Raw genomic sequence first — 9470 nt, 5'->3', positions numbered from 1 at the left:
ATGTGTTTGTGTTGCCTCCAATGGCATCGCTGCTATTAGTGCAGGAGAGATGCCATTTATACACTTTCTGGTTTTGAAAAAGATGTTTTTCGAATTGCGTTTTGTATTTGGTTTCTTTTTGCGATTTCTTTTACTGATGCCAATTCTCTTTTAATGACAATTTGATTATTTGTATTTGTAGGTGTAGATTTTATATCTCAGTTTGTAATTGTCAACATGTCATCAAAGGTCCCGTCTTCTTTGTTATCTTGGGTAGATAGTACTGTCCTTCTTCCTGTTCCCGTAGTTAATAAGGAGTACGTTGATGTATTCCATAGACATCATCTGTTATGTGAGAATCGAGAGGATAAAAGAAATTACGAGATAGTAGAACCTGACCCTGAGGAGAGAGTGTGTTTCCCTCCTTTAGACAACTCGGAGCGGTCCTTTTTCTATGCATATGATTGCTTCTGTACAAAGTTAGATATTAGGCTTCCTTTTTCCGATTTTAATGTTGCTCCTTCCAAGCTTCACCAAAATTCTTGGATTTTTTAAAAATTTACCAGCTTTTGTGTCAAGAGCTCGAGGTCCAACCTTCTTTCAAGGTCTTTTTTTCACATTTTTGTCTTGATAAAACCGGGGTCTTCGAAAAGAAAGTTTTCTTGATTTTCCTTTCATGTTGTTCAAGGGCAGAAATATTTTTTTCATTTTTGATGAATCTTTCTACGACTTTAAAAACTATTTCTTTAAAGTTCGAGTTGTAGAGGGTGCCCAACCTTTCTATTTAGATGAAAATTACGAGCCTTCTTTTCCACTGTACTGGGAAGAAAAACCTGTAATAGCTAAGTACAATGTAGATACTTTAGATGATATTGAAAAGTGTGTGGTGGACGTGTTAGAAGAGTGCTGGGCCAGACTCCTCACTTGGACACTAAAAGATTCTTAAGAGACCCCAATCAGCTTCAGTTCGAGCTAGGTAGCTTTTCGAACTTTAGCTTTATGACTTCTCAGTTGTAATTTGTTTAACTAAGTTTCCTTTTATTTCTGTTTTGCATAGATCATGGCTCCAAAGTTTACAGCAACGAAATAGCTGCGTCAAACCAAAAAAACCTAGTGGCCCGGAGTATTCAAGAGAAGAAAACATGGGTTGCTTCTGCTCGACCTTCGCCAAAGAAGTTGGACTCGGGACCTTCAGCTCAGAAGAAGATCATTCCTACTCCCTATATTTAGTTCATTCCTCTTGATTCTCCTTCGGAGAGTGCGGTAGTCCCATTTCTCCTTCGTCCTCAGAGCCTCTTCCAAAAAGACAAAAAATTGCTGGAGAGGGGAGCATTTACGATAAAGGATTTGACGGGATTGCCTGGAATGAGAAAAATATTCTTCCTCAGAGCCGTATCAATGTGGATGATATGGCTATTCAGAACCATCTCCAACACATGGCCCGGAATAGAATTCAAATAGGAGGACTGGGTACATCTTTGGCTAAGGAACTAGAAAAGACTCCCTTTAATGCCACCAATAGCTCTCTATTGGCTATCTGAGCTGAGGTGGAGAGACTTAGTGAGATAAAAAAAAGAGATGGAGGAGGAGAAAGCCGGGCTGACGTTCGACTTGGAAAAGGCTCGATCTCGAGCAAACAAGGCTGAGGCGGCCATGCCTATGGCGGAGGGGCTGCAGAAGAAGGTTGAAGAGAGATATACCACCCTTGAAGAGTCTGTGGTCGTGGGAATGGACGAGATATTCACCAATCTAAAGGCCCAAGTCCAAGTCCTAGCTCCCGGGGTCGATCTCTCCATGTTCAGTCAGGACAATGTTGTGGTCGACGAAAAGATCGTACCGGCCCCTGAAGGCAAGGAGGCGGAGCCTTTTCCCGACCTGAAGTCCTCGGATGCACAAGTCAGTCAAGCTTCTCAAACCCTCGAGGTCCTGCCCAAGGTCGTTAATGTTGAACTCCCTCCTTCGCCTCCTTGTGCCATCCTCGCTGTGCCAGTCTCGGTCCATCCCCTGATCCCTCCTGCCCGATTCAAAGAGGTCGTTACTGGGGAAGATCTTAACCCATTGCTTGGCCCTTCTTCTTAGCTTTTTGTAGTTTTTCTTTTCGTTGTTTTTTGGATGGCCCGACTTGTGGGTCTTTGGTGAACAATTTATTTTGATAATAGCTGGTAGTTTCTTGGACAAACTTTCTCACTTTGAGTTGTTTTCAAACAACTTTAGGATTTTTAAATAACCTTTTTTCATTTTGGTAATGATGTTAGGTTTTTTAATAATTAATTTCTGAATCTTAGTCTTTTAGTTTGTAAGATTGTTTAGCTGGGGATCATTCCTTGATGACTTCTAAGTGTGCTTTAGTTAGTGAGCATATTAATATAGGTTTCCCTTTATAGGTTTTGACTTCATGTAATCGAACTTTACTAAGTTACCTTTACACTTCATTTTTGTTCTGCCTTATCCCTGAGTCGGTTTTCACGAGTTATTTATATAACTTCTTACATTATTGATGAATGAAAAATTCCTTTACATAAGCTTACTACTAAGGATTTAACTACCCTTAGCCCTTGCTGTAATGCCTCGTTAAAGCCCCCTTTAGAAAAATCTTTTTTAGGAAAAAATCTTAAGATTGAAAAAAAGAGTACACCATGAAACAAGGCTTTCTTTCTAACTGTAGTATTTCTATAGGTTACATACGTGCCAAGACCTCGGAAACTACCGTCCTTGAAGGTCGGACACTTTGTAGTAACCTTTGCCTAAGACCTCAACTATCTTATAAGGTCCCTTCCAATTTGTAGCTAGCTTTCCTTCGCTTAGCTTCTAAACTCTGATGTCATTTCGGATCAGTGTGAGGTCGTTGGTGGTGAAATTTCTTTTGATCACCTTTTGATTATACTTAGGGCCATCCTCTGTTTTAATTCTTTTTCTCTAATCCGAGCTCGCTCTCGGACTTCTAGGAGTAGGTCGAACTCTTCCTTTTATGCTTGGGTATTGGCACCTTTATTGTATAATAGAACCCTAGATGATTCTTCGGCAATTTCTATAGAAATCATGGCTTCTATTTCATAAGCAAGTCGAAAAGGTGACTCGTTTGTTGTGAAGTGAGGGGTTGGCCGATATGCCCATAAGACTTGAGGGAGTTCGTCTACCCATGCTCCCTTTGCCTCTTATAGTCGACACATCAACCCGATTAATACGACTTTTTTTGCCACTTCAGCTTGTCCATAGGCCTGAGGATGTTCCACCTATGTGAATTGATGCTTTATTTTAAGACCAGCCACCAAATTTCTGAAGGTCGAGTCGGTGAATTGGGTTTCATTGTCCGTGGTGATAGGTAAAAGACACCAAACCTTGTGAAAATATTTTTATATAGAAATATTCGACTTCTCTGGGTAGTGATAGTTGCTAGTGGTTCCGCTTCAATCCACTTAGTGAAATAGTCAATCCCTACTATGAGGTACTTGACTTGTCCCAGCTTGAGAAAGCGGTCCAAGGAGATCAAGTTCCTATTTTGCGAATGGCCATGGTGAAGTAACACTGATAAGCTCTTCGGGAGGCGCAACATGAAAGTTGGCATGCTTCTAGCAAGGCAGACACTTTTTGACAAACTTGGTCGCTTCTCTTTGTAAGGTCGGCCAGAAAAAGCCGGCCCGGATTACCTTCTTGACTAGTGATTGGGCTCCCAAGTGATTCCTACATATACCATTATGTATCTCCTCTATGACCTCCTTTGTGTTAGAGGTTAGGACGCATTTTAAGAGAGGTGTTGATATTCCTCTTTTATATAGGACGTTGTAGACCAACGTGTAATTTTGTGCCTCCCTTATGAGTCTTCGGGCCTCCTTTTCATTCTCAAGGAGGACATCAAATTTGAGATAGTTAACTATAGGGATCATCCATCCTAATTTTTTATTAGATATAGTCATTACAGTTGAATTGTCATCCCTCTTTGATATTGACGGTGCATGTAGAGTTTCATGGATAAGGCTTCTATTATTGCCTCTTGGCTTGGTGCTGGCTAATTTGAAGAGGACATCAGCTCAGGCGTTTGATTCCCGGGTTATATGCCGAACCTATCTTTCTGAGAACTGTGCTAGTTGATAGGTAGTATTAATATGTAAAACTATCACTTGAGAGTCACTGAACACTATCAGCCTTTCTGCCCCCACCTCTTAAGCCAGCTTTAAGCCAGCAAGTAAGGCTTCATATTCTGCTTAGTTATTAGTAGTAGGAAACTCGAACCTTAACGAGAGTTCTATCCGAGTTCCTTGTTCACTTTCCAGGATAACGCCTGCCCCACTGTCGGCTTTATTGGATGACCCGTCTACATATAGGCTTCATGTTGGTGGGCTTCCTCGACTTTCAGTATGTTCAGTGACGAAGTCAGCGAGATATTAAGATTTGATTGCTGTCTGAGCTTCATACTTTAAGTCGAACTCGGATAGTTCCACATCCCATTGCAACATTCGTGTTGCCAAGTCCATCTTTTCTGATATGTGCGGACGCACAGCCTTGTGCGCACGCACAACCCTGTAAAAATTCTATTCTGTGCGGACGCACAGACCTGTGCGTACGCACAGGCAGGGGAAAGAGCTCTGGTAGCAACGCTAGCATAGGTTGTGTGCGCGCATGATGCGGGCGGAAATTGGCGAGTTAAGAATGATTATAAATTATGCGTTGCAAGTATATTTCTCAACCAACCAGAAATCCGCTTATCAATTTAGAAGGGTGTCACAGAAATTAATATTAAAATACTGGGAGTATGAATCCCAGGTTGTCTCCCAACGAGTTGCAGAAAAGTGTGCTATTTTATTAATCAGAAGGTTTTCAAAAAGGTTTGAGTTGAATGGCAGAAAATTAAATTAGAGAATTTATATAAATTTAAATAAAAGCCTTGACTGGGAGTTGAACAGCTGGAAGCCCTATTCTTGTTGGAGTACTCTCAGGATTAATTGACAATTGGGGGTTATTATGTTTAGTTGTCCCTTACTAAGTAAGGGAAAGTCAAACGAGTTGGAATGCTGTTTCAATTCACAAGTTCCAATCCACTTTTGGGAGGATTGGTGTTAGTGACTAGAGAGAAATCCAACAATAAATCCAATTACAATCTTTCTCTTGAGCATCCCAACTCAAGGATTCCTTTCAATCAACTCCCCATCAAGTTAGAGAACTACTCGCTCATTGTAAATGTAAAATTCATAACATAAGAAAAGGAATTAAAGAAAGACATGATAAATAATGATCAAAAGATTAATTGAAAATAAAAGTAATTCTTGTATTAATAAATGCTAAAATAACCCAATAGTAAAATTAAGTAAATTAAGGAACATGGAAGAGTAAGAGACAAGTAAAGAGAACGAACTAGAATGTCGAAGTCTTGATGAGGCAATAACTCTTCTCAATATCCCAATGCAAAAACAATGAATATAACAAATCCTAAAACTATGAATGTGTAGAGAGAAAACCTAGAGGAGAGGAAAACTAGATCTAAAAACTAAAACTATGCGGAATGAATCTTCTTTTTGGTTTCTGCATGTTCTCTGGCTCTAGTCTGCTTTTCTGGGCTGAAAACTGGGTCAAAATAGGGCCCAAAATCACCCCCAGCGATTCTGCAGATTATGCAGATCGCGCATGTCACGCGATCACGTCGCTCATGCGGACGCGTCATTCGGCGTTCTGCTTTGTCACACGGTCGCGTCATCCATGCGGCCGCGTCGCTCGTGCTATTCCATGCCGCGCGGTCGCGTCATCCATGCGGCCGCGACACTGCGATTTGCTCTTCTCCGTGCGGTCGCGTCATCCATGCGGCCGCGTCGATTCTCGTTGGTCATTTCCTCAATTCCTTGTGTTCCTTCCATTTTTGCAAGCTTCCTTTCCAATCTCCAACTCATTCATGCCCTATAAAGCCTGAAACACTTAACACACATATCACGACATCGAATGGAATAAAGGAGAGATAATATACATAATTAAAAGTCTCTAGGAAGCAAGTTTTCAATCATGTAATAACTTTAGGAAGGAATTATAAATGCATGCTTATTTAATGAATAAGTGGGTAAAGATCATGATAAAGCCACACAATTAGACACAATATAAACCATAAAATAGTGGTTTATCAACCCCCCACACTTAAACATTAGCATGTCCTCATGCTTAGTTGAAGGAGATAAAATGAATGAGTAAGAACATGTAAACCCTGTGCAATGCAATGCAACCTATATATATATATATATATATGAATGCAACTATATGATTTTTGTCCACTTGATCAAAAGTAAATAAGCTCTTCAAAACAATTACAAACCAAATTCCACTAACTCAATTCTTATACAGTAAGAACAGATAAAAATGCAAGAAGATGGCTCATGAAAGCAGGGAACATAGGAATTCAAGTATGGAACCCTCACTGATGGTGTATGTACACTCTAGTTTCTCTAGTGTATAGGATAATCACTCCATCCTTCTCTAATCATGCTCTCTAATTTTTGTTCTTCTCCTAACCAATCAACAACATTTAATATATCAATGCAAACATCATGAGGTCTTTTCAAGGTTGTAATGGGGCCAAAGTAAGGGTAAGGATATATATATATATATATATATATATGGCTAAGTAAGCTTATAAATTGAATCTTTAATTAACCCAAGCTTTAACATAACCTATATATATTCTATATGACTTCAGAATTCATATCTAGCTACCCAGAAATCTCTTTCACATCCATACTCATGTTTCAACCTTTTGTTTTAATTTTTATCATACATGCATTGATCTTTGAATGCTTGACTCAACATTGGGGTAATTTTGTCCCCTTATTTATTTATTGAGTATTTTTAGATTTTTTTTTCATAAACATAGAAACATAAAAATAACATAGCTTATCAATGCACATAGAGTTTTAATTCTTATAGTTTCACATGAGTAGGTATCCAAATTCCCATAATATTATCATGACTCATTCCCTTATTATACTTTGTTCCCACAATTTCCCATACTTAAATAACACAAACAATTCTATCTTAAGCTAATCAAAGATTCAATTTGGGATATATAATTGTTTTTCCGCTTAAGGCTAGTAATGTGGCAAAAAATAGAACAAATGGGATTTAAAAGCTCAAAGTGGCTAACAAAGGTAATTGAAAGGGTAAGCTTAATTTGGATAAGTAGGCTAAACAAATAATGGCCTCAATCATATGCAAACATATAAATATAATAAACATTGGACATATAGGATGAAACAAAATGTAGATTACAATCATAGAGAAGTAAACACACAAGAATAAAATAATTATGGTTAAATAATGTAACCATTCATAAAGGCTCAAATCTCACAGGTTATCTGTTCTTTAGCTCAAAAATCATGTTCCAAATACAACTTCAAGCAAATTTATCATAAAAGTTTCAATTAAAATTAGTGAAATTTTGTTCCAAAGATAGGGTCTTAGAAGAAACTCATTGTCTTTTCAATCAAGCAGAACATGCATGCAACTAATCTATTACTATGCAATTTATTCTATTCTACAAAAGAAAAATCTAACTAAATATCCTAATTTATTGGTGCTAGAGAAAAGAAATTACCTCCGGAAGTCAGGTACTGACCGACCTCCCCACACTTAAGGCTTTCCACCGTCCTCGGTGCCATCTGTCAAGAACAAAGGTGGGCTGGTAGCAGTGTCTCCACAGTCGGGACCATCATGGCTCCCTGTGCTGGTAAAAGAAGTAGAGTCTGGGGTGTCTGAGTTCTTGAATTTTCCCATAATCAGCTCCTTGAGGTATGTGAATCGGCGCTTGTTACGGCGCTCTCTCATCTTAGCTTTCTGTTCCTGCCGATCCAACTTTTCAAGTATCTGATGGATCAGTTGGGCTGTTGTAGGTGCTTGTGGTGTTGAAGAAGGAATATCTTCAACTGGTTCAGTGGGCTGGCTAGTAGTGGCTACTGGAAGTCGAAGGTATTTCCCGTTGGGGACATACTGATCATCCCGTGGAAGCATGGCTCTGGTGTCCCCAGCTCTGTAGGAGACTCCGGCTGCTGAGACAAGATCTGAGACCAGGGCGGGAAAAGGTAAGTTGCCTGCGATTTGTACGTGTCCCATGACATTCCGGATATGTCTTGGTAGATTCAGATGTTGGTCTGTAAGGATGCACCATAGTAGAACGGCCATGTCCGCAGTGAAGGAGGACTCGTGAGTGCTCGGAAAGACATAATGGGACATAATCTGTGCCCATACATGAGCCTCCAAGGTAAGTGCTGAAGCCGAAATTCCCTTAGGGCGGGTGCGATGGTATCTGTAGATCCATCTGCTGCCAGGTAATGCGATAACTCTGAGAACAGCTTCCCAGTCAAATTGGTACATCTGGCGCTTGAGTGCGGCTTCTTGAAAGGCGTCCAATCCTTCTGGAAAGGGGGAAGACCTAGAACTTTTTGAATGACCTCGTCTATAATGGGGACTTGCTTCTGACGGACGTAGACAGACTGCAGGGTTGGTAGGTGGTAGTTGGAGTAGAATTCGACTACCCAAGAAAGATTGACCTGCCTTGGCTGTCTCTGTAGGAAACCCCATTGTCTTCGGGCAATTTGCGGCTCAACAAAGGTATCAATATTGGGCGGAAGGAGAAGAAGGTATTCGTTGTTGTAATTCCTTTCTGCCAGGATGGGGAACATCTGCTCACAGTAGCGATTGGGGAATCGCGCAGTGTCCTTTGCTGGGAAGGCTCTTTCTTTATCATCAACCTTTATGATCCTCTTAATTTTCTTTGTTGAGGGCTTTACTGCAGTTGAAGAGGGTTCTGCCACTAATGCTCTTTTTGTACCTCTTCTTGCTGGTTGTTTGGGGGTAGCTTTCTCCTTTCCTTTCTTAGTGGCCATCCTGAAAAAGGGAAGAGAAAGTAAATTAAATCTAAAGTTATAGAACAAGGAAGAGGGTGGTGTAAGTGATAATCAATGCACAATAAAGAAGAATGACGTTAACACATGGTCCGGACGACATGGAAAAAGTCATCAATGGAAATATAGCAAGTGCATATAGGGACAAGTAAATGCAAGGGGTTTATTGGCATGCAGGCAAAGGCATGAGTAGCATAGATCAAGCATTCAATGTCCAATTTAAATATGTTATCACTTGTAACGAACTATCACGTTTGTATTCACAATTAAATTCAATTAATAAAATAGTGAAGGGAAGTTGTGAAAAGCAAGCATTGAATATTAGAGTAGAAAAATGTAGAGAAGTTCATAATGCCATATGGGCTTTTTCACAAGCACGTAGCATGCATGTAGAATAGGCTAGTGAAAGTATGAAATTGAACATGCAAGCATCCCTTGAAAAGGTAATATATAATTTCCAAACAAATTTATAACAATCCACAAGCATATAATAATAAATAATGACTTATATAAATTGATAACACCAAGTAAAAAAGAAAAAGAAAGAAAAAGAAATAATGAATAAGGAAAGTAAAAAGAGAAGAAAAGAAGATAACATATAAAAATAAGAAGAGTAAT

At 39.5% G+C, this 9470-nt stretch overlaps 1 protein-coding gene across 1 annotated transcript; it reads right to left on the bottom strand.

Annotated features, from left to right (window-relative positions):
* Positions 1 to 7581: 7581 nt before the first annotated feature.
* Positions 7582 to 8322, bottom strand: LOC148568747 (uncharacterized). The gene has a single exon (XM_088483501.1). The coding sequence runs from the start codon at positions 8320 to 8322 to the stop codon at positions 7582 to 7584; it is 741 nt and encodes a 246-aa protein (XP_088339627.1).
* Positions 8323 to 9470: the final 1148 nt, after the last annotated feature.

Source organism: Arachis ipaensis, chromosome B4 (assembly GCF_059453495.1).
Source record: "Arachis ipaensis isolate K30076 ecotype BB chromosome B4, ASM5945349v1, whole genome shotgun sequence".
Lineage (NCBI taxonomy): Eukaryota > Viridiplantae > Streptophyta > Magnoliopsida > Fabales > Fabaceae > Arachis > Arachis ipaensis.
Note: the sequence above shows the minus strand (reverse complement) of the source record. Positions and strands in the feature narration are given on the sequence as shown.

Bases quoted from the DNA above. Each gene is read 5' to 3' on its own strand.
- LOC148568747 (XM_088483501.1), bottom strand. From the start codon at position 8,322: ATGTACCAATTTGACTGGGAAGCTGTTCTCAGAGTTATCGCATTACCT.